Here is a 26,745-nt window from a genome sequence, read left to right as displayed (position 1 = left end):
AGTGAGAAATAGGTTACTAGGTCACCAATTTCTTGTAAAAAAAATTTAAAAAAATTTCAAAATTCCTTTGAGAAATCAGTTACCCAGTAACCGATTTCTCACCTAGGCTTTTTTTTTTCTCTAGATTTTGTAAGAAAAAATTCATTTTTCATTTTTTTTATTTTCAGTTTTTTTAAAAAAGTATAATTAATTTTAAATATATATTTAATATTTAAATTAAATAATTTATAAAGAATAATACTTAATAATAAAATTAATATTATATTTATCTATAAATTATAATATATCTGATTTTAAATTTATTTAAAATAAATATAGTTAATTATAATTTTTAGAATTATATATAAAATTATAAAATTTTGTATAATATTTTAAATTTATGTTAAAAATAAAGAAAATGTTAAAACTTATTTATTATACTAAATTTTAGAATCATAAAATTAATTTTATTATTTAAATTAAATTTATTAAATATAGAAAATTAAAAACTGTAATATAATAATAAATATATTGATTTTGTATTAATAAATAAAGATAATTAAATTGATTATTACATAAATGTCATTATTATTTTATTAAATATTAATGATATTATATATTTTTTTGGTAAAGAATGAAAAACTAAAACAGCAGACTCACGACACCGAGTCTCTCCCTAAAGGTAACATGATAAAGTCTGGAGGACTCCTCCAAAATACATTGGAACCTATGTTCCTTACACCCCAATTAGCAAGCGTATGAGCTACTGAATTTATCTCTCGAGGGATATGACTTACGTAAACTACCCAGTCCCTAGCTAGCATGCGCTTAATACGACGAATAACATCATAGTGCTTATGCAGGTAATCCCTATCCGTTGGTCGATCTTGAAATAGTGTAACAGCGCCCAGGCAATCACAATCGTAACTCACCTTCCGAAACCCACCATCCCAACAAAACGCTAGGCCATCCTCCAAGGCCAATAGCTCGGCACGTAACGCATCACCATGTAAAACACCACGTGAGAAACCCCCTCGCCACATACCTGCCCAATCTCGAATTACTCCACCCATCCCCATAGCCGACGTCCCACTCAACTAACTCCTGTCCGTGTTTAGTTTGACCAACGGATGCTCCGGAGGCCTCCATATGGCATGCTCCGCCCATAGGCGTCGCTTAGCGTTATACACACTGTTCTCCACCGTAGACAGTGTCATCTTCCGACTGACCTCCAAAATCGTCCAAAGCTCGTCGTTTAACAGCATGTTATTTCTAAACTGTCAAACCCACCACAAGGTGATGGATAGCTTGATCGCCTCTTTATGCAAAATAATCCCCTTCAGCCACTGAAAGCAATCCATTCCAACAAAAAACCATCCCTCACTGATCCCGCCAGCCATCAGCACCTCTCACGAATAAGGACAATCCCGAAGTGCATGTAAAATGGTTTCGTGAGGGAAAGAGCAACGCGAGCAAGCCCCAGATTTGGCCAACCTCTTATCAGCCCGAACCTGATTCGTTGGAAGGGCTGAATGAAGGCATTGCCACAGAAAGAACTTAACCTTCTCAGGGATCCTTAACTTCCAAGTCTTCTTCCAAACTTCATCCCCCTCTATTGACAACACCGTGGTCAAAAAACGATACCCAGATGCCGCTGTATAGCAACCCGAGCTATCGCCTCTCTAAGCAAAATGATCCAGCCCCAAAAAGGAATTGGCGACACTCAACCGTTGGACCGAATGTATTAGCTCCGCCGGGAGAACCGTATACAAGGTAGTGAAGTTCCAATCTCCGCTAACCCAGCAGTCTGCGACCGTTTTATTGGTGTCCGCAATATGAACGAATGGGACTCTCCCGCACCAAAGTCCAGTACCTGACTAGTCCGTGTACCAAAGGGAAGAGGCCCCCGACCCTAGCTGAGGCTCGAATCCCTCACGAAGAGAAGGAAGGGCCTTAATAAGACTTGACTAGGTTGGAGAAGCACCCCTCCTGTTTTGAGCACACAGTATAGAGTCTCCATGTAGATAACGATCGCTGAGGAGTTGAACCCAAGGCTTCTGAGGAGCGGTAAGCATATCCCAAACTAACTTCCCAAGAAGTGATACATTCGCCCTTCGCGCCTCCCTAATCCTAAGGCCACCGAACTCTTAGCGTAACAACATCCCAGCTCACTGGAGACCAAAACCGAGTGTTGTCAGATTTTGCCCAGAGCATACGACGATAAGCCTGATCAATTCTATTACACACTGCATGAGGAAGCCACAATGTTTGCATGCTATAAACTAGAATAGAGGAGATGGTAGACTTCACCAGACACAACTTACCTGCCTTATTAAGAAGCTTGGACTTCCAAATCGCAAGTCGACTCTGGATTTTGTCCAGCACATCATAAAAATCTGCGCACCTCGGCTGACCATGCATCATGGGGACCCCTAAATACTTCCCAATCTGAGCCGTGTGACCAATCCCAAGCAAGCCCTCCAACGTATCTATCCTCCTCAGTGAAACCCTTCTAGAGCTCACAAACTTAGACTTAGTCAAATTGACGCTCAAGCCTGATGAGCGCGAAAACTCCTCCAAGGTTGACGCCACCAAATGAGCTTGGTCATCTAAAGCTTGACAAAACAGTAAAATATCATCAGCAAAGAACAGGTGTGATAATGGTAAACCCCCAGGGGATAGCTGAATCGGTTTCCAATGACCCTCCTGGAGCAACTCAGAGATCCTAAGGGCTAGGCGCTCCATGTAGAAAACAAACAGATACGAAGATAATGGCTCTCCCTGCCGAAGGCCATGAGACGGAACAAAGGACAGTAAAGAACTGCCATTCCAAAGGAATGAGATGGACGAATTCTTCAACCCCCACATGATAAGCTGAATTGTGACTCTTGGAAAACCAAACTGCACTAGCGTAGACTCCAAAAAATCCCACCTGACCTTGTCATATGCCTTTTCAAGGTCAATTTTAAAGGCCAAGGAGCCCACACCTGAGCCCTCCTTCCGTACGAAGTGGAAGGCCTCTTGAGCAACAATACTATGATCCCGAGTCCCCCTCCTAGGGATAAAGCTACCCTGGAAAGGACCAATGACGTCCTGCAGGAAGGGTCTAAGACGAGCCACAAGCACTTTAGAAATAACCTTCCAGACAACGTTACATAAGCTAATAGGACGAAATTCTTTGAGACTCACGGGATGGTCCACCTTCGGAATTAACACCATTTGTGTCCCCAAGAGTGATATGTCTGAGTACCCCAACTGAAAGGCATCCTTCACTGTACGCCATAATTCATCCCCCACAATGGGCCAGTACTGCTTGAAAAAGAACGGTTGAAATCCATCCGGCCCTGGTGCCTTGAATGACTTCATGCTCATCACTGCCCAGCGAACCTCCTCCTTCGTGACTGGGGCATTTAAGGCAGATAGGGTCGCACCACCTAGGCCAGGTGGAACCCCCGCATACATGTCTAGAGGCCCTTGGTCGTTGTTAATCGAGAAAAGCTCTTATAGAACCTGACAACCTCTGTTTTCATTACCACAGGTTCTGTGTGCCAAGACCCATCTGGCAGCAACAACCCCTGTATTTTGTTCCTCCGTCTCCGTGCGAGAGTTTGAGCATGGAAGAATGACGTATTATGGTCCCCAAACCTCACCCACTTCTCTCTAGATTTCTGAAACCATAGATACTCCTCCTGAAGACAAGTTTCGTCCAACTCCGCTTGTATAGCCTTTTTTAGGCGCGACAAGCTCTCTGATTCCCCTATCTCGAGTTGTAGCTGAACCCCTTTGAGACGTCATTGCAGAGTCTTTTTTCTAGTAGTGATATTCCCAAACACTTCGTTATTAAACTTGATGGCATCTACACGAACAGCTTGTAACCCATTGGCAAGGGTCGGCGTGCTACGGCACCACGCCTCCCTAACAATTTACTCAAAATCCCTATGGGTGGCCCAAGCAGCTTGGAACCGAAATGGTCGATCTTGAGACTTGTCTCTTGAGCCTTCACGCCACAATAATAGAGGACAATGATCAAAATAGACCCTGCACAGATTCTCAACATATGCTTCTGGAAACATTGCTTGCCACGCAACATTACACACTGCATGGTCTAACCGCTTTGCCAGCACAACCCCACATCGATTTCGGTACCACGTAAAGCGGAGACCCTTAGCCCCCATGTCAAGAAGATTACACTCATTCAAAACCTCCAGAAACTGTGATGCCCGTGCCATCGAGAAGCGACCACCCATACACTCTGTTGACAGCAAGATTTCGTTAAAGTCTCCAAGCACTAACCATGGCAGCGTAATCCGTCCCCCCAACTCCCGAAGATGAGCCCAAACCCGCTGTCTGAGATCCACCTGAGGATTAGCATAAAAGACTGTACACACCCAGTTCTTACTTCCTTCCGCAACCGTAAACGAGATGGCCTGAGGGTGAGAGGCAAATTCGGATATAATAGCAACGCAAGACATTGCCATCAAAATCCAAATACCCCCGGAATGCCCCGTAGCCTCAATACTATAACACAATTTATAGTCTAGCTTCTTCCAAAAAGATTACACCGAAGAAAATTGGCAATGAGTTTCCAAAATAATAAAAATAGATGGATCGTGGAGCCTTACTAACTCCGAAACCCTCCTTTTACCTTTGGCATTAACAGCCCCTCTAATGTTCCAAGCTCTCATGGCCTCCCCTTCCAGTGGCTGATCAAATAGCATAATATCCTCCGTCCCCGGTATCTCTAGTCCACTAACCTCAGAATCGTGAATAACTTGGGACGTGCAACCTGTAGGAAGCACGCTGGTTGCCATACCCCCTTCCAAGTCCTCCGTCATTCTTTCATGCACATAACGTGGATCCCTGAGTGGCGAAATGGTTTGCGAGCTGCTGCCTTTATGATGGCTCACTTCCGAAAAAGGCTTCCCGCCGGCTAGAGTGGTTCGTGGACGGGCACCATGTTCATCTCCTCGGCTACGTTTTTTACTGTCATTAGTGGTTTCTATGATATTCTGGTACGTATTCCTTATTTGGCCCCCGTCAATAATTAGTGGTCCAATTGCATGGTCCTGTTCACTAGGGTCACTTTCACCTCAGGTGAATTCTTAAAAACCGCACGAGACTCATCCTCAAGGTGTACACACTTCATAGAGTAACTTGGAATGTCATGATTTTGCTCCTTAATTTCTGCATTCCCATTATGAGGGAAAGATCGACCCTTGCCCAACGGTTTCGCGAGATTCTGCTTCCGATTTTTCTGTTTCACGATCAACCATTCCCCATGGGGGTCTGGCACGATTTCCCCCAAAATCTGCGGAGCTAATTCCTCACCTGTTGGAGCACCCGAAACTGCACTATGCAGTGGTTCCCCTGGCGGCTGTTCCGTAGCATCCTTCTCCCCCACGCCGTTAGCCTTTGACTCAAGCCTATTTGCATGTGGACAATTCCTCCGAACATGCCCATAATAACCACACGACGAGCACAACAAATGTAGTCCCTCGTACTCAACATTATACCAAACACCATTGAGGAAAAATCACCCTACGACTGGTTCGTTTAAGCTTATCTCAACACAGACCCGTGCAAACCTGCTCCGTGTCATGTTTAGAGTATTAAGGTCCACCTTGACTGGTTTCCCTATGGCTGATGCAATCGTTAGGAGAACACTCTCATTATAGAACATAACTCCGAGACCTGGAAACCTGATCCAGACGAGAGTACTGTCGACCTTCGTTGCTGAAGCGACGAACTCCGGGGACCAAGGTCGAACAATCACATAGTGATCAAAGAGCATCCAAGGGCCCCTGTGCATGACCCGTTCTCTATCCGCCTCCAAATCAAACTTCACCATGAAGTAACCATTCGACACGTCCAGCAGGTAGCTTGTCCCGCAAGGTTAAAAACCCCACCTCTCTCCCTAACAACTTGATCACTAGGCACTATTCCCAAGGTTCACACAACTGTTTCAAAGTGGGTACCGTAATGTTGAATTTGGGTAGCAACCGATCTCCACCCTCAAATTCTAACGACATAGCCCCCTCCTTAATAAGATCTCGAACAGCCGGCCGCTGAGTCGGGGCACCCAGTACCTTCTCCTTGAAGGTCATTGTTTGACTCATCTTGAGGCCCCCAACGCCTCCATCCGGCAGTTTTGATGGTGGTTGGCTCCCCACAGGCATACCCCAAATCCTCTCCATAGTTTCCAAACTTCTATATTATATATTAAGTACACTAATTACAATGGTTGCATCATTAAAATGAAAATAACTTAAAAAAATACACAATTAAAACAAACTTTAAACATAATAGATAAATAACATAAAACCTAAATCATATAACATTAGTTGTCTAACTTCATTGCTTGGTCGAGGTATCTTTCAATCGCTTCCATCCCATGTAATAATCTAATATACGTCGTGGTAGCATACAGTTCCAGACTTGTTAGGTCGTGCAGTTCTATGAACAATGAAAACATACACTTCACATCTTCATCATCCCTAAGACGACACGCAGTATATTTATTTACACCACCGATAAATGAATTTGGGTATCGGTAGTGGATATCTATGACAACTTTGTAATGAGGAAGATTAAGGTTATTATCAATAACATGCTTAAGTTGTTGATAAGTCTTCATGTCACTTACCAATAGGGTTTTAACCTTGTTGCTAACAAATGTAACTCCATGCTCAATGGAGAAAATTTGTCCATCATAATAAACAGTGGCTGGAACAGTTAACGACTCCATTGATTGGATGTTTCAATCTCTTGCATTTTAGCTTGTGTTTAGAGTTTATATAGATCTAAAGCAACCTAATGTGGAAAAATGCAAATTCATTGGATTCCTAACGCTCTGCACAAAGTATTGATTTTTCTGACGCTCTAGGACAAAGCAATTGATGACACAACACAAAGAATTGGATTCCTGACGCTCTGGGAAAAAGTAATTGATGACACTGCATAAAGCATTGATTTTTCTGACGCTCAAGGACCAAGGCAATGACACTCTACACAAAGTCATTAATTTTTCTGACGCTTTGGGACTAAGGCAATGAAATTCTACACAAAGCATTGATTTTTCTGATACTCTAGGATAAAGCAATTGATGACATTGCACAAAGTCATTGGATTCCTGACACTCTGGGACAAAGAAATTGATGACACTCTACACAAAGTCATTGGATTCCTTACGCAATGAGACAAACTAATTCAAATTTTTTGCACTATATATACACTACATACGTTCCAACCCTAAATACACAACGAAAGATCAATTCTCTTAAGCTATTGCACTCTTCAATTTCATTGTTATTGTTTTTCAAGAATGTCTTCTTCATCTTCAACTATGTTGTGGAAACAACACCTCCATAGGTCAAATGAAACTCATCTTATGGTAAGTTAATATATATTGCATAATGTTTACAACTAATATTATTCATTACTAACATTTCAATTCTACCATTTTTGTAGACAACAAGTGATCAAGTGATTCAATCTTACTATCATTTCATACCTACACCTGACCCAAGAATTGAGCATTTGTTGGAGGTTTCTGGCTTTGGCGAGGTTGCGAAAATAAGACATTTTAAAATCGATGATTGCTTGATAACATCTTTAGTGGAGAGGTTGAGACCTGAGACACATACTTTTCACCTCCCAGTTGGTGAGTGTGCGGTCACTTTGGAAGATGTGGCACTATAATTGGGTTGAAGGATCAACGGCAAACTAGTCACAAAACCAACTTTCTTTAACTAGGATGAATTATGTTACAAGTTGTTAGGCTTCGTACCTTTGAAAGGGGAAGCTCTAGTTGGCTCAAGCATAAAACTAAAATGGTTAAGAGACCATACAATTGCACTACCAGATGAACGCACTGAACAACAATTGCACCAACATTGTAGGGCATATATCTTAGGATTGATTGGTGGTGTCATTATGCTAGACAAGTCAAGTAACATACTTCACTTAATGTATTTACCACTGTTGGCTGACTTTGGAACGTGTAGGACGATATAGTTGAGGTTCTGCTTGTTGAGCACATTTGTACAGAGAAATGTCTAGGGAAATCTATCTATCATCAAAGAAAATGGGTGGATGTTCTTTGCTTTTACAGTCTTGGGCTTGGTATCGCATGCCCTTCATCCAACCAAGAGTCCAACGGGATATCACATTTCCGCTAGCATCGAGGTATGAATTAATTTTTATACCACTTTAATACATTGAAAAACTAAAATTTTTTACCTAAAATTTTATCAATGTACAAATATTTTAGGTGGTCAAGAAGAGGGCTAAGATTTACAAGGACGCTCCATGGATATTTACTTGGCTACAGATTAAGATATGACAACATGAACCATAACAAGGTAATACAATGTAAAATTCTCTCAAACATACTCTCTTATACTCAATTGATTCATACCCTAAACCTTTTTCTTTTTCAGTTTCTATGGATGCCATATAGGGAATTTTAGTCCTCACTGCCAACACGTGCTTATAAGGATTCTAGAATATGGACTTCTTGTATTGCTTTAACTTCAGTTGTAGTTGTAGCCTGACATCAAACTGACAGAGTCTAATTGCAAATTGGCTTATGACAACCAATCCCCAATGAAGCTCATAATCTTAATAAAATGCACGAAATAGACATGAGAGGACATAGCAACACCAACTAGGTTGAACAACATGCAGACTGGATTTTTATTTGGAAAGACATACGCAAACATGTTATTTTTTGGGAACCACTTCAAGGGCCTCTCCAACACACTCCTGAGTATTTGCAATGGTTACGTGCTAATTCTAAATTATTTCTTTGTCGCCAATATTCTTCATCTCATGCATTCACTTCTAGTACACAACTCCCAACAATTATAGGACAACATTCCTAGTGGTTGGAGATAACCACCCACCTTATAGTATGGAACAACATCCCCAGTCTAATCCACCATTTCATACGCACCATGAACAACTCATTGTAGACCCCTAAAATTGTCCGGGTCGGAAATAAGACTCGAAGACTCTCGAAGACCGAAAGAAAGTCAGCCGGAAGGACTCCTGGAAGACCCTGGAAGACCCTAGGATGATTATCTGTAGGTTTAGAAGTCTTAGAGTAGCTTAAAATAAGGATGTGGGAGGATTGAAGCTCAATACGGCCTCCTAGAAGTTCAGTACGGCCGTACTGAGCATTTTGAACTACAATACGGCCGTACTGAAACCAATACGGCCGTACTGAAGTTTTTGAACTTCAGTACGGCCGTACTGAATTCAATACGGCCGTACTGTAGTTGAAAACTTCAGTACGGGCCGTATTGATGTCAGAGGCCGTACTGCGCCTCACTCCTATATATAGGACGTCATTTGGACGTCATTCCACACAATTTCCAGATTTCTGGACCCTCTTGCTGAGTATTCTGGGGTTTTTGAGCAGTGTTCTGCCCTAGAAGTCTCTCCGAGAGCCAATCCGGCAAAGTTCTTGAGTTCTGAGCATTTAGCTTGGGAATTCGAACTAGTCGAAGGGAAATCGCTTTGATTTCCTTAGTAAATATTGTTTTTAGGGAAAGGAGCGAGCGAGCGTGTAGTGGGAAGGAGCGCCAAAAAGCCTCCTAACTTCTTTGAATATATAAAAGCACGCTTCAAAGGTTTCTTCTCTAAATCCTTTCTTTTACTGCTTTCTGATTGTTGCATTACATATTTAAAGTTTTCATCATGTAGATATCTCGTTTATAATCGTTTTTAATAAATAGGGGTAATTTAGTAACTTTACGCTGTTATTTATGAAATAATCTGTCATAGGGAACCCGAAAGGGGCGTTGTGGGGTGCTAACACCTTCCCCACACGTAATCGACTCCCTTACCCAACTCTGGTTGTAATGGCCAAAGTTGATTTGTGAAAATCAACTGCCTTATATCTTTTTCCAATGTTTTGAGTAAAACATTGGTGGCGACTCCAAGAACCCTTTTTGCGAAAACCACTAATCCGTGGAGGGTCCCGTTTGGGATTAACATGGATTGGTGAATCATTTAATAAAATTGTTAGTTCGATGAGGTCTCAGTTTGAGAATAAGTCGTTCTAATAATCCATCATTTTTTCAAAACTAAAAAGAGAGTCCGACCATCGTCGCGAATGCCAACGTCCGTTTCGGCGGGGTGGCGACAGATGGCGACTCCACTGGGGAAGCCTCGAGAGTCAGTCCCATTTAGTGATGGATTATTCCTAAAATAATAGTTTAAAATTACTTCATTACCCCTCACTTGTATTATAATATGCTTTATCTAATTGGCTTTAATAAATGTTGCGTGTTTAAATTTTCGCAAATTGTTTGAAATATAAACTGCACACAAACCTTTGCACACAACAGTTCCCTCTATACCCGGGGGCATGAGTGGAAAGCCATAGGGAGTGGATGTTAGTACGGTCGGTTGTCGAATGGGTCTATAGGTGCCCATAGACCGTTGTCGGAAAGCATCACTCAAGGTGATAACCATGAACTCAAGTCCGACAGTGCGTTGGAATTTTCCATCGACTTACGACGAGAGGAATTGTGTCCCTATAATGGGGGCACCTTGGGGGCCTTAGACCGGTGAGAACAGTTAGAACCTCCTTGAATATGCACTTGTCTGCAGGATACCCCTACCTCGTGATTCGCTCGTGACTGTTCGTGGATGAGTGAATTGTTTGTGCATTGTTTATGTGACATTGTTTGAGCATACATTGCATTCTTTAAACATACAACATTCCCCCTTTTAAAATAAGAATAAATAGGAATAAGAATCTTCCATTACATGGTGTTAACATCTACCCTCATCACATTCATGTAGGTAGTTTCCCTTTTCACCCAAAAAATACAAAAAAACAAAATACCTAAAAAAAAAAAGGGTTATTTATCCAAACCAAGCAATATCATGCATCATCTTAGGAACATCCTGAAAACATGATAATGCTTAGTTGAATAAACACAATGCATGCATATTCAACGACATCATCTCATATCATGCATTCTTATCATGCATCATGGAGGGATCTAGGGGGCATACATCCCTCCTAGTAATTCATTAATAACATTAATAAAAAGAAAGGATTAATCGATGCGTATGTTCAAGATGGATCGCACGCCGTTTGTTATTAAATGTAAGCCAACAACCGCGCCAAGTGAGCGCACATCAACTCCGTTGTTGGTAATCAAGACGAATAAAGGGGAAGGTCCGACACCGTTAAGGATCACCGCTCCAAGACCTTTTCCCTATGAATCGAATAAGGCTGTGCCATGGATATACGACATCCATTCTTCTGTCGACAGCGATATCTCTAACATCGCTGGACTTGGGGGCATGACTAGGAGTGGCAAGATCTACACTCCCGAAGATCTTCATGATAAAGCTCCCAAGAATAAAGGAAAAGAAAAAGAAAAAGAGAAAACCGAGGAAAATAAAGAATCCGAGGAGGAGACTGACGAGCTGTTAAAATATATACGACAAAGCGAGTACTCCATCGTGGATCAACTTCATAGGACGCCAGCAAAGATTACTCTGTTGTCGTTGATCCTAAGCTCCGAACCGCATCGACAAGCTCTGTTGAAAGTCTTGAACGAGGCGTACGTGTCGCATACTATCTCCCAAGACAAGTTTGAGGGGATTGTTAGTCACATTACGGCTAATGATCACCTCACTTTCACCAATGAAGAAATCCCCGCTGAGGGACCGAATCACAACAAGCCCTTGCACATCTCTGTAAAGTGCAAGGAGTATCACATCGCTAAAGTCTTGGTGGATAATGGATCTTCCTTGAATGTGATGCCAAAGAGAACGCTTGATCAAGTGGCAATCAAGGGAATCCAAATGCGCCCGAGCAACATGATCGTCCGAGCTTTCGACGGTTCTAAAAGAGAAGTGGTGGGAGAAGTCAATCTTCCAATCCAAATTGGACCCACCATCTTTAATGTCGAATTTCAAGTGATGGACATTACTCCCGCGTACAGCTGTCTCCTCGGCCGACCTTGGATTCATGATGTGAAAGTTGTTCCCTCTACGCTCCACCAGAAAGTCAAATTCATAGTGGGCGACAAGCTGGTGACCGTACAAGCTGAAGATGACATACTCATCAGCAAGCCATCTGCCATACCTTATGTGGATGCAGCAGAGGAAGCTCTAGAGACCGCCTTCCAAGCATTGGAGATTGCCAATGTTGAAACGTTTCCCCGAGAAATGAAGAAGGTAGCCTATATGCTCACCAAAAATGGATACTTGCCTGGACAAGGACTTGGCAAGGATTCCCAAGGAATTTCCGAGCTACCCATTATTAAGGATAACTCGGGGAAACAAGGGTTAAGATACAACCCTAATAAAGATCAAAGGACGAAGAGGAACCAAGATCCTTCTCGACGTTCTTTAAGCCAGATCTTTAGGAAGGTCGGTTCACAAGCGTCAAGGCCGGTCGTCGTCATCAAGTGCTCTTCTCCTTCCGATAGGGATGTATAGACCTGATGACTGTTAGAGATCACTCCTCGGGGACAGCCCGACCCCCGAGCCTCGATAGGGCACATGTTTCCGCTAGAATTATAATAAAATCATTCTTTATCATTTCTTATTGCTTTTTTTCTTGCTTGCAATAAATTTCTAGACCACATTATTTTAACCCTGTTTGAATAAGCATGAATGAGGTTAAAATCGTCTTAATAATAATAAACCCGCATCATTTTTATGTGGAAGTGTGTGTGACAACTTGGAGCACCTTTCCTTGGCCTCGACAAGTGCCATCATGGATAAAAAAAAAATCCATTAAAAGACAAAATCCTAAAAAAAAAAAAAAAGCTCGGCAGGAAACCCAAAAAGGGGGCTGCGCAAAAATAAGAGCAAAGAACCCGCTAGGAATCCCACGAAAGGGTGACCTAGGCAAAAATTAGGGTTGCAAAAATAAACAAAAACAAAGGTCCGCTGAGACACCACAAAGAGGTGTCTTAGGCAAAAATAAGGACAATCAAAAAAAGCAAAAGAAATCCATGATGGTACCATGAGCCGAATTCAAAAAGAAAGGTTCAAGGAAAATTATCCAAGTTGTCAAATCACAACGTCAATAACAAGACTTTCTTAACTTCATAAGTGTTTAATCAAACAAGCCTAAACACATAAGCCTACCTTGGCCAGCCATTCTTACAAAAACCATTTTCAAAACAAAAATAATCCCCTCTAAAACACAAACTTTTGAACAAAAAATATCTTTCCCTTCTTCTCTCTTGTCCCAAACGATTTTTGAATAATCTAGTGGAAACATGGAGATATAGTGGTCAATAGGAAGGTTGACACATCTTCTAAAGGAAGAGAAGGATCACTGGGTGGATGACACCACTACTCGATATAGCACGCATCATTCCTCGGTTACAGAAATCGGCAGCGCACAGCCCGTCTAGAGGAATGGCAAAAATCCAAGCAAAGAAACGCATCGATTAATTCTTTTGAAAAAAATAAATCAAATAGAATTAGGTGCATCATACCGCATACATGCATACGGATGATAGGTGTACTGGAAGATCACTTATTCTCTGTTTATTTCAAAAAAAAAAAAAATGAACTGCAGAAAAAAATAATACGCCCGTACCATGTTCAGTACGCCCGTACTAAAATTAGGGTTATGAACAAATTTTCAATTCAATACGGGCGTACAGAAATGAATACGGCCGTATTGGCAATAACAGAAATCCTCCCTCACGTCGATGACAGAAATTCCTCCAAGAAGAGGAGCATAGGGAGAGTCATTCATTTTTCTAAAAAAACAAATTAACAAAATAATTAAACTTGCATTTTGTGCATCACACACATTAGTTGCACATTCAAAGACCTTATCATGAGGCAGTCGCATAAAATAGAAAATAGGAAAAATTGCTTGTGTATGACAGCAGCCAACAGAAAAAAACAGAAAAAGCCAAAATTGACAAAAAAAGGCAAAATATTCAGAAAACCCAACAAACATACAGAATAACTAAGCCTGGAGAGGCTTGCCGAAATAATACTCCCCAAAGACATTTCTGTACAGAAAAACAGAAAAAGCCAAAATCAACAAAAAAGGCAAAAATACAGAAAAAGCCAAAAATCAACAAAAAAGGCAAAAATACAGAAAAAGCAAAAAAATCAACAAAAAGGCAAAATTCAGAAAACCCAACAAATCGTACAGAATAACTGAGCCTGGAGAGGCTTGCCGAAATAATACTCCCCAGAGACTTCTCAGCTCACACTCTTGGACCAAATCCCCAGTAAGAGCTATCAAAACAAGATCAGCGAGATTCCCCAATGGAAGCATGATCATCCAAACGAAATATCCGAGTCAAAAGACTTAGACTTCCTCAGTGGAAGATAGCTTTCCAACTCAAGCAACAAGTGAAGCTAAGCCTGAAGAGGCTTTCTAAATAATACTCTGGGATACACGAGATCCTCAATTCCCATTCACCTACTCAGAGGCACTCCTGCAAAAAGGGAAAATCCAAAAAGATCAATACCCATTCCCCAAGCGGAATTCGGTATTCAACCAAACATGGAACATCAAAGATAATTCGCCTAACAAAAGAGGCCAATAAAGATCAATACGACAGAATCCCTCAGCGGATAACAGCCTACGCAGAGGCAACAAAACCAGAAAATTAAAAAGAGTCACCCGAATAAGGATAACCAGGATACTCCACCAACGTCGAAAGGACGTTAGCCAATCATAAGGCATCGCTCATCTCAGAAAGAGCATCTTTGTGTATGCATCCCCAAGGAATCAGAATTTCCCCAGTGGGCACCAACTACGCAATGGAAAGTTGGGACACAAGAACCTATGAGTAACTGCACATCCCCTAGACGGATCCCTGCGTTATCCAGCCCTCAGCGGCATCATAATCAAAAAACAACCGTCGAAGCAGCCTCGTGGACTGTGGAGACAAAATCATCACAAATCCCTAGAGAGGGCAAACTCACGCTACCAAAGTGACCAGAAGCACGGAGGTATGCAACCCTGGGGAGGGCAAACCGCAAACCCTGGAGAGGGCAAACTCACGCTACCGAGGTTGTCGGAAACACCGAGGTATGCAACGAGCCTGGAGAGGCGACGACTAATACTCAAGCTACCAAAGTGACCAGAAGCACGGAGGTATGCAGCTTCCAGCTCGAGCGACGAGTGAAGCTAAGCCTGGAGAGGCGGTACCCACGCTGCCGAGGTTGTCAGAAACACCAAGGTAGAGCCTGGAGAGGCGGTACTCAAGCTACCCCGTCGTCAGAAACACGGAGGTATGCAGCTTCCAGCTCGGGCGACGAGTGAAGCTAAGCCTGGAGAGGCGGTACTCACGCTACCCCCGTCGCCAGAAACACGGAGGTATGCAGCTTCCAGCTCGGGCGACGAGTGAAACTAAGCCTGGAGAGGCGGTACTCACGCTACCGAGGTTGTCGGAAACACCGAGGTATGCAACGAGCCTGGAGAGGCGACGACTAATACTCAAGCTACCAAAGTGACCAGAAGCACGGAGGTATGCAGCTTCCAGCTCGAGCGACGAGTGAAGCTAAGCCTGGAGAGGCGGTACTCACGCTGCCGAGGTTGTCAGAAACACCAAGGTAGAGCCTGGAGAGGCGGTACTCAAGCTACCCCGTCGTCAGAAACACGGAGGTATGCAGCTTCCAGCTCGGGCGACGAGTGAAGCTAAGCCTGGAGAGGCGGTACTCACGCTACCCCCGTCGCCAGAAACACGGAGGTATGCAGCTTCCAGCTCGGGCGACGAGTGAAGCTAAGCCTGGAGAGGCGGTACTCACACTACCGAGGTTGTCGGAAACACCGAGGTATGCACGAGCCTGGAGAGGCGACGACTAATACTCAGCCTGGAGAGGCGGTACTCAACTACCCCGTCGTCAGAAACGCGGAGGTATGCAGCTTCCAGCTCGAGCGACGAGTGAAGCTAAGCCTGGAGAGGCGGTACTCACGCTACCGAGGTTGTCAGAAACACCGAGGTATGCACGAACCTGGAGAGGCTACTCAACAATTTTCCCACCGGAAGACACTACAAGTCGGAAGGATGGCTTATTCCCCGGACAATTGGGTCAACTCCTTTACTTGTCAACCGGTACACCAAAAAACCGTTTGACTAAGTAAAGGGGGGGCAGCTGTAGACCCCTAAAATTGTCCGGGTCGGAAATAAGACTCAAAGACTCTCGAAGACCGAAAGAAAGTCAGCCGGAAGGACTCCTGGAAGACCCTGGAAGACCCTAGGATGATTATCTGTAGGTTTAGAAGTCTTAGAGTAGCTTAAAATAAGGATGTGGGAGGATTGAAGCTCAATACGGCCTCCTAGAAGTTCAGTACGGCCGTACTGAGCATTTTGAACTACAATACGGCCGTACTGAAACCAATACGGCCGTACTGAAGTTTTTGAACTTCAGTACGGCCGTACTGAATTCAATACGGCCGTACTGTAGTTGAAAACTTCAGTACGGGCCGTATTGATGTCAGAGGCCGTACTGCGCCTCACTCCTATATATAGGACGTCATTTGGACGTCATTCCACACAATTTCCAGATTTCTGGACCCTCTTGCTGAGTATTCTGGGGTTTTTGAGCAGTGTTCTGCCCTAGAAGTCTCTCCGAGAGCCAATCCGACAAAGTTCTTGAGTTCTGAGCATTTAGCTTGGGAATTCGAACTAGTCGAAGGGAAATCGCTTTGATTTCCTTAGTAAATATTGTTTTTAGGGAAAGGAGCGAGCGAGCGTGTAGTGGGAAGGAGTGCCAAAAAGCCTCCTAACTTCTTTGAATATATAAAAGCACGCTTCAAAGGTTTCTTCTCTAAATCCTTTCTTTTACTGCTTTCTGATTGTTGCATTACATATTTAAAGTTTTCATCATGTAGATATCTCGTTTATAATCGTTTTTAATAAATAGGGGTAATTTAGTAACTTTACGCTGTTATTTATGAAATAATCTGTCATAGGGAACCCGAAAGGGGCGTTGTGGGGTGCTAACACCTTCCCCACACGTAATCGACTCCCTTACCCAACTCTGGTTGTAATGGCCAAAGTTGATTTGTGAAAATCAACTGCCTTATATCTTTTTCCAATGTTTTGAGTAAAACATTGGTGGCGACTCCAAGAACCCTTTTTGCGAAAACCACTAATCCGTGGAGGGTCCCGTTTGGGATTAACATGGATTGGTGAATCATTTAATAAAATTGTTAGTTCGATGAGGTCTCAGTTTGAGAATAAGTCGTTCTAATAATCCATCATTTTTTCAAAACTAAAAAGAGAGTCCGACCATCGTCGCGAATGCCAACGTCCGTTTCGGCGGGTGGCGACACTCATGTACACCTCATCGTCAACAACAACTTCAACAGGGGACTTCATGAGCAATCTTTTTGGCGTCGAGGTACACACGCCACAAAATGCATATAATTACATGCCAAGCATGAATTTTCCTTCATTTTCTTCTTATCACTCTGAGGTCAGTGGAAGTGGTTCGTCAAATCCAACCACCGATACTGTTAATATAGAACATGATGAGGAGCAAGTTGAACCGCAACAACCACGCATTCATCGTCGAAACCCAACAAGGAACCGACAACCTCCTAGGTGTAGAACCGGTAGGCATAGACATTATTAAAGTTCGATTGTAATTTCGTGGATTCTAATTCTGTTATTCTTTTTTATTCGATCTCCTATTTTGTTGTTGTTATTTTGTTTTTATTTAAAGTTGTTCATCTTAATTAAAGTTTATTTTATTTAAAGTTGTGATTTATAATAATATTGTCATTTATCTAAAATTATATTTAATATTAATTTTATTAAATTTTATTCTTTAAAAATTAATTTATTTAAATATTAAATAGATTTTTATAATCTAAAAATAAAAACTAAATAATTTTTTTAAAAATTCATTATAAATTTTTTTTAAAATCTGAATATTTAAAACTGAAATAAGAAAAAAAAAATAACAAATCTAAAAAAAAAAAAAAAAAAAACCCAGGTGAGAAATCGGTTACTGGATAACCGATTTCTCAAAGGGATTTTGAAATTTTTTTAAAAAATCCCTTTGAGAAATCGGTTACCCAGTTATCGATTTCTCACTTAGGCTTCAAAGTGGGTTATTTGGATAAATAATAACCACCTCAGGTTATTTAAATATGTGACACCCTCTACCCCAATATTAATACACAATAAATGTAAACAATTTTTTTTTCTTTTTGAGTAAATAAATTTTTTCATAGTTTGATAACATCTTTCATGGATAAAATAATTGTCTCATATAATAAGGTAGAAGATTCACATTCGTAACTTATAAATCATAGCAAGTCATCGTGTAAGTATCAAAATTCAAGAGATCATATAAAAGGAAAATATAGATTAATTCTAGCAAAGATGGCAGTGTCTTCTAGTTAGGAATTAAATTATAACTTCCAAATCATGTAATAAAAATAATATGACAAAGATGCATATTTTATTCTTTTATCAAGGACGTTCAAAATTACAAAAGAAAGATTATAAAATTTATTTACGTTATTTCTTCGCTAGAAATTACAAAAGAAAAGAAACTAAAGTTATTAAAACAATAACATATTAGATTAAGCTAGCTATGCCCCGATGTCACATCCTATCAGAGCACACCCAACTGAAGCCTTAAGCCTCATCACCAACATCCTCATGATGATGATCGCCTGCAACATAATTTAAACACATACAAAAGCAACAAGGGAGTGAGAAACATCTCACTCAGTTTCAGGTGAAGAAATAAAGGTTAGATAGCACACACACACAAAACAAATATAAGTCACATGGAAACAACATAAATAATCAATATTACATGTGCACTCATTTATCGTGCAATGATATCATGGACTTGACTCATAAATGCATGCATGTGGCACCATAAGGAAATTTCACAATTCATCACTAGTGACCCTAAGGTACACCTGGTTACATCACTGGGGACCCTAAGGTACACATTGTTAGCATGTTACGTCGTGGGTGACCCTAAGGTACACCTTGTTAGTCGTGGGTGACCCTAAGCTCATATCCCTAAATTCCTCAATCATATGCAATTCTCTAATCATCAAAGAAAACACTCTCAAAGATTTTCTACTTAAAGTGTCAGCTACAACATACGCCTTACCGGGTGATAATTCACAATTTGAAGTCATAATCTTTAAGAAACTCTAACCATCTCCTTTACTTCTCTTTTCACCTTAGACCATCATGCTTTCGCTGTGCCACTCTAATGCATTTTAGTAACTCCTAAATGAATGCTAAGAGTACTCTTATGTTCTTTCTCTAATATCATTTTCCTTAATTCGGGTTTACTAGGCACATAGATTCTATCCTTTGAACCCCAAAACACCATCAACTTCCACTTGTAAAAGGCTATTTATATCCCTACCAATCTTTTTCACTTGGGTCACTAAGAAAGGATCTAACTCCTAGGTCCTCTAATCTCATCCATTAATCTATTAGTCCTTTCAACATATTCAATTCAATGTTCCTAAGGGTGAGCTTATATTACGCTTAAGTCTCTAACATCCTCAATCGAATCCAACCCTTATATCATCAAAAATGATAGATGAATGCTCATACTACTCAAGGCATTTGTCACTATATTAGTTTTACTTTTATAACCCTCTCCAAGGATTAGACGCCTAAGTGTAAGTTCACTATGTACTCATACTCGGTCTTCAAGTCTTACCACTTCATTTATACCCCGGGCAAACTCTTATTCACTACCTTGTCCTATAGATTCATGCCTTGCCACCAAAATGAATCGACTAATTATGCTTATCCAATACCCTTCAACAATCTACTCATTACTCGAGTCATACCTAGTTTCCCACTACTAGGAGTAATTTCACAAGTCAAACTTAAATTCCTAATTTGAGCCAAAAGATACATCTCTTTAACCATAAAGAAAGATAAATATAGATGTTTCCTACTCAAATCATCGACTACTACTTTAGATTTACCCAGATAACAACTAAGATTAAAATCCTAATCCTTACAATTTCCAACTATCTTTTCTGTCTTATATTTAACTCCTTCAGATCAAACAGATATTTAAGATTCTTATGATCACTAAATACCTCAAGCTTAGAATTATACCAGTAATGTTTCCAGAATCTCAAGCGTAACTATCACAACCTCTAATTCAAGGTCATGGGTAAGGTAATTTCTCTCATGAATTTTCCATTACCTAGATGCTTAAAAATAGCATCAATAATCCACCCAAACCTGTCTTCAAAGCATCACTATATACCACATAAGACTCACTAGAGTCTGGTAATGTTAACACTAGTCAATTTTTCTTAAGAGTTTGAAAAATACTTTCACACTTACTATTCCTTAAAGGCAATTATCTCTTCCTGATCAATCTAGTCAAAGGTAAGGTTATCTTAGAAATTCCCTCAATAAATCTCCTATAATAATAAGTTAATTCAAGAAAACTCATGTCCACACTAACTAACTTTGGTATCTCCCACTTAAGCACAACTTCTACCACAGATAGATCTACATTATATCTCCACTAAAAATTACAAGACCTAGAAAGTTCACCTCATACAATAAAAATTCATACTTAGATAACTTGGCGTAACGCTGTCTTGGATATATCTTCACCCTTAACTCTAATATGATGATATCACATCTTAAGGTCAATCTTACTAAACACACACCCTTCATTAATTGATCCCTAAGGTCATCTATCCACATACCAACATACATGCATATCAAGTCATATTAGAATGCCTATTTTAAATCTTCATATACACCATCCCTAAGCATGTACAAATCAATTACTATTTACTCCATATAGCATGTACATGAACCAATTTTTTTTTTGTCACATAGCATCATACAACCTTAAACAATCTTTCAACACCTCAGAACATCATATCCAGATAAGTTTTTATCATTGCTTTGCCTAATCACCCAAAAAACATTAATACATCATATATCTTCCTTTAATAAATGTCAAAGAAATGGTACATAAAGAATTATGCTCATCCAAATGATCTCAACCTATCCCAAGAGAATAAGCTACAACCCTTATAACAACATGAGATTCTAAAAAGATCATCTTCTTAGCTAAATAAAAAACTTCAAAAATCACAACAAATATATTCAGCGGTTACAACTATACCTCTGATTACCAAAGTAGCTATACTGGAGTTCTAGACCTCCGTTTTACCTGATTCCAATTCCATTGGAAAGTTAACATCCAAGGCTACCACTTTAGACTACAAAAATTCTAATTTTGTCAATATAACACATGTACTAACCCACATTTCTTTGATTTCTGCTGTGTAGAGGGGGTTCCATGGGTTTCGTTAACCCACATTGGGGTTTAGGGCCAAAAATACATAAACATGGAAACCCCTGGGTGCAGTCACGCCAGGCGTGAGGAATCATGCCTGGCACAAACGTGACTTAAATTTTCTAGTTGAATCTAAGCCGGGCGCGATGAACTACGCCCGGCGCGCCTTCAGTTAAAGCCTCGAAACGGCTTGTTCCAGTTCCAGAACAGCCTGTTTCAGACTTTGGAACGGCTATTCCAATTCCAGAACGACCCATTTTGAACTTAAGAACGGCCCGTTCTGATCTTGGAACAGCCCGTTCTGGGCCACTTTCAAAAAATGTTTACTTGTGCCCGACGCAATTCATTTTTACGCCCGGCGTAGTTGGTTCCAGAGAATCTTCTCTGCTCTCTGCGCCTGGCGCAATTATGTTTTGCGCCCGACGCATTTGCTTCCAGAGAGAGCTATATGCTCTCTGCGCCCGACGTACAAGTTTCAAACCCGGCGCAAATGCTTCTGAACCCCTTCTTTTTGTTGTGTTTTATTTTCTTTTTAGGTTCCTGTTCAGTCTAAGGCTAGCCCTCATTAGGCTTTACCTACACTGGTCATCCCTGTTTACCTTGTTGTGCTCATGTTTATCTGCCTGGATTTTCTTTTGTTATTTTTGCAGATGGCCTCCTCTAGCAAGCGACCCCGTGCTGGCCAATCGGGTCAACCTCCACGCAAGCCCTGCAAGCCATATTCCAACCTCTTCCTCACTGAGTGGAATGAGAATCATTTTGAGTCTATCAGTAGCCGGAAGTTCATACTGGAGAGGCGAGTTGAGTTGGAGCCAAATGAGGCACTGGAGTTCTAGGCTGAGTTACGCAGGCGCCGGTGAGACAAGCTTGGCTCCTACCCACTCGCGGCCAACATAGCAGTGGTTAAGGAATTCTACGCCAATGCCCTGAGACTAGAGGAGGGCATTGCGCCATTTACCAGCTATGTTAGGGGTGTGCATGTCCCCTATGACGCTAGGACGATTAATCAGTTTATGGGGACTGCGCTGCGGGCTGATGAGGAGAATGAGTATGGCAACTACACTATGCCACGATGGACCCTGCAAACCTAGAGGCTGCCATCTACATGCCAGGACTAGGGTTCCCCAAGAACTGATCTCAGCAGCCTCTACATGTGAAGCGCCGGGATCTTCTGCCAGTGGTTAGGATTTGGTCAGCATTGGTGCATGCCAACATCCTCCCATGCTCACACGTCTCCGACCTACACTGGACCCGGTCTATGCTCATGTACTGCATCATGACACAGAGGATCGTGGACCTGGGCGGCATCATCTGTATGGAGATCTCTGGCTGCGCCAACTCTACACCTGGCTCCGCCCTTGGACATCCGTCACTTATCACTCAGTTATGCCAGCTAGCAGGCGTGGATGTCCACTCACCTCCTTTTGAAGATCTTGGCAGGGCCATTGACAGCAGATACATCTCTGCCTATTGCCAAGACCGCGCACCACCGGCCATCCCTGCCCCCGAGCCTATTCATGCCGCCACACCTCAGGAGGACATACCCATGGAGGATGTTGCTGCTCCAGGCCCTCCACTCACTCTCCATTAGTGTTTTGACGCACTGGAGGGCCGCCTGGAGACTTATATGCAGAGGTAGGAAGACCGGATGGAGTCCCTCCACCGCGGGCAACTGTTCATATTGGATACCTTTAGGAGTTTTTCCCTGCACTCTGCCCCTACCTACCAGTTCCCCACCACTGCTGACTATCATACTTATACTGGGTGGCCTGAGGACCAGGCTCCTTTCTTTGGGGGAGGTGGAGCTCTTGAGGATGGTGGAGTTGCTGCTGAGGAGGGTGGAGCAGACCCCGGACATGATGATGACCAGGCCCCGTGATGGATTCAAATGGAGCTGCCTTAGCCATTTTTATTGTTCTTATCATTTATTTTTCTGTCTTGTAGTTTTAGTTGTTTAATTGTTCTTGTTTTTGAACTTTATGGTTATATTTAATTTCGTTTTGGTGATTACTCTGGTTGGTTCAATTTTTTTGTGAATATTCTGCATTAGCACGGTTTTTAATCGCGTTGATACTTGCTTTGTTTGTGGTCGATTCCGAATTGTGGTTTGCTTGATGTTTGTGGTGCGTGTACCTTAGACATTTTCAAGTCACATTAGATCTTTAGTTTATGACTAGTTGCATACGGGTTTCAATGTTGATCATAGAACTGAGCTGAGTTTGATAGATTGTGGATGCATAGCCGGGTGAGGTTTGAGCCTAAATACTGATGAGTGAACTACGCTTAAGTTGCATGATAGACTTTGCTTGAGTTTCCCTGTTGGTTTGCTTATGTTGTGTACTTATATGATCAAGGCATTCATATTTTCTTTACTTTGTTAACCTTCTAAGCCAAAAAGCCATTTCCACTTTTCACTTGACTCATACCTTCCTAAGCCTAAACACCACACCTTCCACTTGTCCCAAACCGTGAAAAATTAACCATAACCTCTGCTTTGGTTAAGAGAGCAAATTGATGACATCAAACAAGTTTGGGGAGTTGAGGAATGGGAAATTTTGGGAAAAAGAAAGTATGTGGTCAGCCATTACAAAATAAATAAATAAATAAATAAATAAAAAAGCAAAACAAAAACAAAAATATTAAGATGCAAAAGTGTAAATATGCATCTCATAAAGGCTAATGGCTTAGATCCAGTTAAGGGCATATGCTAAATTGTTGTATTGGGGTATGGAGAGGGATATCACTGTAGAAATTTCAATTGCTCTCTTAAGCCATAGCAACTTGAATCCTTGAAAAACCATAAGATACCATGAGATTGCTACTGCTTAACCCATATTTGCCTTAATAAAGACCTTGCGATAAGTGCCTGCATTTGTTTTATCATTGGTTACATTTGGAAACGAAGAGCAAAGTTGAATCATGTGGCGTGAGTAGTAGACTAGAGAGAAATACTCACCCTGATACACTAGTGTGCATAGAGAGAAACACTTTCCTAATGAGGATGCATACACAGATAGTCATTACTTTTCTCAGCTCTTTGATCTCTTTTGAAACCTTTGTTTGCACCTTGTCATGTTCTATTGCAATAATTGTGATTGGAGATCCATCTTAGGTTCATGCTTGCGAAAAGAAAATACAAGTGAACTGGGATGTAGAATTTGACACACTTGCATTGCTTGTTATCTGCTAGATTAATTACCTGTTGCTTAAGGGCAAGCAAGGTTATAAGTTTGGGGGAGTTGTTAAGTCTCAATTTTTACTTCTTTTTGGTCAAGACTTAATAAGAAATTTCACTCATTCTTTGAGCCATTGCAATACTATTGTTCTCTTTTCATTCATTTTGTGTGCAGATATAGCTAACCCTTAATTTAGCTAACAATACCCTAATATACCTCATTTTTTGTAGGTATTGAGCTAGCGAATTGAGGTTTGCAGACCCTTAGGATTGGAAATCTAAGGAGCTAAGGAGCAGAGCAAAGTGGCTGCGCCAAGCGCGAGACTACCCGCGCCGGGCGTGATCGAGACAGAGTGCTTGAAACTCTTTGGAAGTCATCGCGCCAGGCGTAAAAGGAAATTGCGCCGGGCTTACACTGAGGCAGAAAGTGCTCAAAAGACCCTGCACCAGGCGTGAAGACTTACGCGCCGGGCGCGAAACCCTAATCTGATCTCCCCAAGCTCGTATTTGAAGCCATTTTCGAGGGTTTCTACCTCATTCACATAGAGGCGAGTTTTAGGAGCTGTGGAAGGGATTCCCGAAGCTTAGAGCCGTTTGTGTGTGGGTCTTTCCTTCGGTTCTTCACTTCTCCTTTCATCTACCCTATTTGTTGAGTGGTTCCACCCATTTTTGTGGGGTTAGATGTAACCAACGTACTCTATTATAATCCTTACGTTTTTAATGATATATATATGTATTGTTTCATTCTTTGTTATGTACGTTTCTACGCTTAATGCTTGCTTTGGATTGATCACCCTTTGCATGATTTAAGGTTCCATTGAGTATTGGGAAATACCATTGAAACTAGTTCTGGAACATATGCCTAGTGGAGATTGTATCTAGGGATAGAGCTTGACCCATTAGTAGTCTTAAACCCTAATCTGTAATGCGGGTGTAGGTATTGGGTACTCAAGGGATTGATATTCAATATCCGCACCTAGGCTCTTTCTCTAAGGGATTAGGTTTGAGTAAACTTATGGGTTGACTAAGCAATGTATGTAACAAGAGATTAAGGATTCATTAGTGTAACGTCCGGTGAAATCTAACCCCCACAACCTCACAAAACCATTATACCATCTCTAACCTTTTCCACTCATAATCAACTATTTTTGTAGTTTAACATTCCAATAGTCACAACCTTGAATTCACATGACAAACTATGAATTTGGAATTATTCTTTAGTCACGAATAGTCAATAAATGCTTATTTTACCTTCTAATCCATGTGGATATGATATTTTTACTACTTGAACGGCTGGTATACTTGCCGTGTTTGAGACCGTTGATAGAATTAAATGAATTTACAATTATAACAAAAGTGTTTCAACGGAAATCTCAACACACCCCCGAGCGAGGTTTCTCACTCCCCCCTTACCTGGATAAACAAGAGCTAAAACTTGAGCAGGACCTCCTCCGTTGGATTCCCTCTTTCTTTCTCTTTCTTTCTCTCTCTCTCTCTCTCTCTCTCTTTCTCTTTCTCTCTCTCTCTCTCTCTCTCTCTTTCTCTCTCTCTCTCTTTCTTTCTTTCTTTCTTTCTTTCTTTCTTTCTTCTCTCTCTAAAACTTTTCACCCTTCTCAGTTATAATTTTTCACCCCCCGTGCCTCCTATTTATAGGCATCCAGGTGTACCCGGAACGACCCGTACTGAATTCAGAACGGCTCGTTCCGGAGCCTTCGAATATAGGCAAATTTTTCAACTGGAACGGCCCATTCTAAAATCAGAACGACCCATTTTCAAAAAGCAGAACGACCCGTTCTAAAATTAGAACGGCCCGTTCTAGGGTCCCATTTTACATAGATTGACCATACGTAGAACGACCCGTTTCCAACTTCACTTTCTAGGCATTTTTAGAGTTCCGGAACGACCTGTTCTAAAAAACCTAAATGGGCTTTTTTACTACTTTGGAACGGCCCGTTCCACTTTTGGAACAGCCCGTTCCTGCGTAAAAAAAAATAGAATTTTACAAAAATTTTCACAAATAATTTAAATTATTAAAAACCTTTACAATATTTTATAAAAACTCATTTTAATTAACTAAAACAACTATAAGAAAATAATATTCATATATATTAAAAAAATAATAGTAAATATTGCATTAGTTAAAAATTTGGGGTGTTACAAAATAAATAATTTTTTTATATATTAAAATAAGTCTAGTTTCAATATTTTACTGAAATATTATTTTTTTAAAAAAATTTGCCCAAAAAGAATTTGTTCCAATTTATTTACACCACTAGCACCCCTTACTGTTCACGTCATTA

The 26,745-nt window shown here is 41.1% G+C and overlaps 1 protein-coding gene across 1 annotated transcript; it reads right to left on the bottom strand.

The window, feature by feature from the left end:
• Window positions 1–5,023: 5,023 nt before the first annotated feature.
• On the bottom strand, window positions 5,024–5,827 carry LOC145957583 (uncharacterized). The gene is made up of 2 exons (XM_083074004.1): window positions 5,555–5,827; window positions 5,024–5,473 (listed from the first exon to the last, which is right to left on the bottom strand). The coding sequence occupies exons 1-2, from the start codon at window positions 5,825–5,827 to the stop codon at window positions 5,024–5,026; spliced, it is 723 nt and encodes a 240-aa protein (XP_082930130.1).
• Between the last annotated feature and the right edge of the window lie 20,918 nt (window positions 5,828–26,745).

The sequence above is a fragment of the Cajanus cajan genome, chromosome 1 (genome assembly GCF_000230855.2).
Source record: "Cajanus cajan strain Asha chromosome 1, NIPB_CcT2T_4, whole genome shotgun sequence".
Classification (NCBI taxonomy): Eukaryota; Viridiplantae; Streptophyta; class Magnoliopsida; order Fabales; family Fabaceae; genus Cajanus; species Cajanus cajan.
This window is presented reverse-complemented; position numbering and strand designations above follow the sequence as displayed.

What these genes read in the sequence shown, in the direction of transcription:
- LOC145957583 (XM_083074004.1), bottom strand. Translation starts at nt 5,827, where the DNA reads ATGGTGAAGTTTGATTTGGAGGCGGATAGAGAACGGGTCATGCACAGG. An exon ending in CACGGAGCAGGTTTGCACGG is followed by an intron (nt 5,474 to 5,554) that starts GTCTGTGTTGAG and finishes GTTGAGTACGAG; the next exon opens with GGACTACATTTGTTGTGCTC.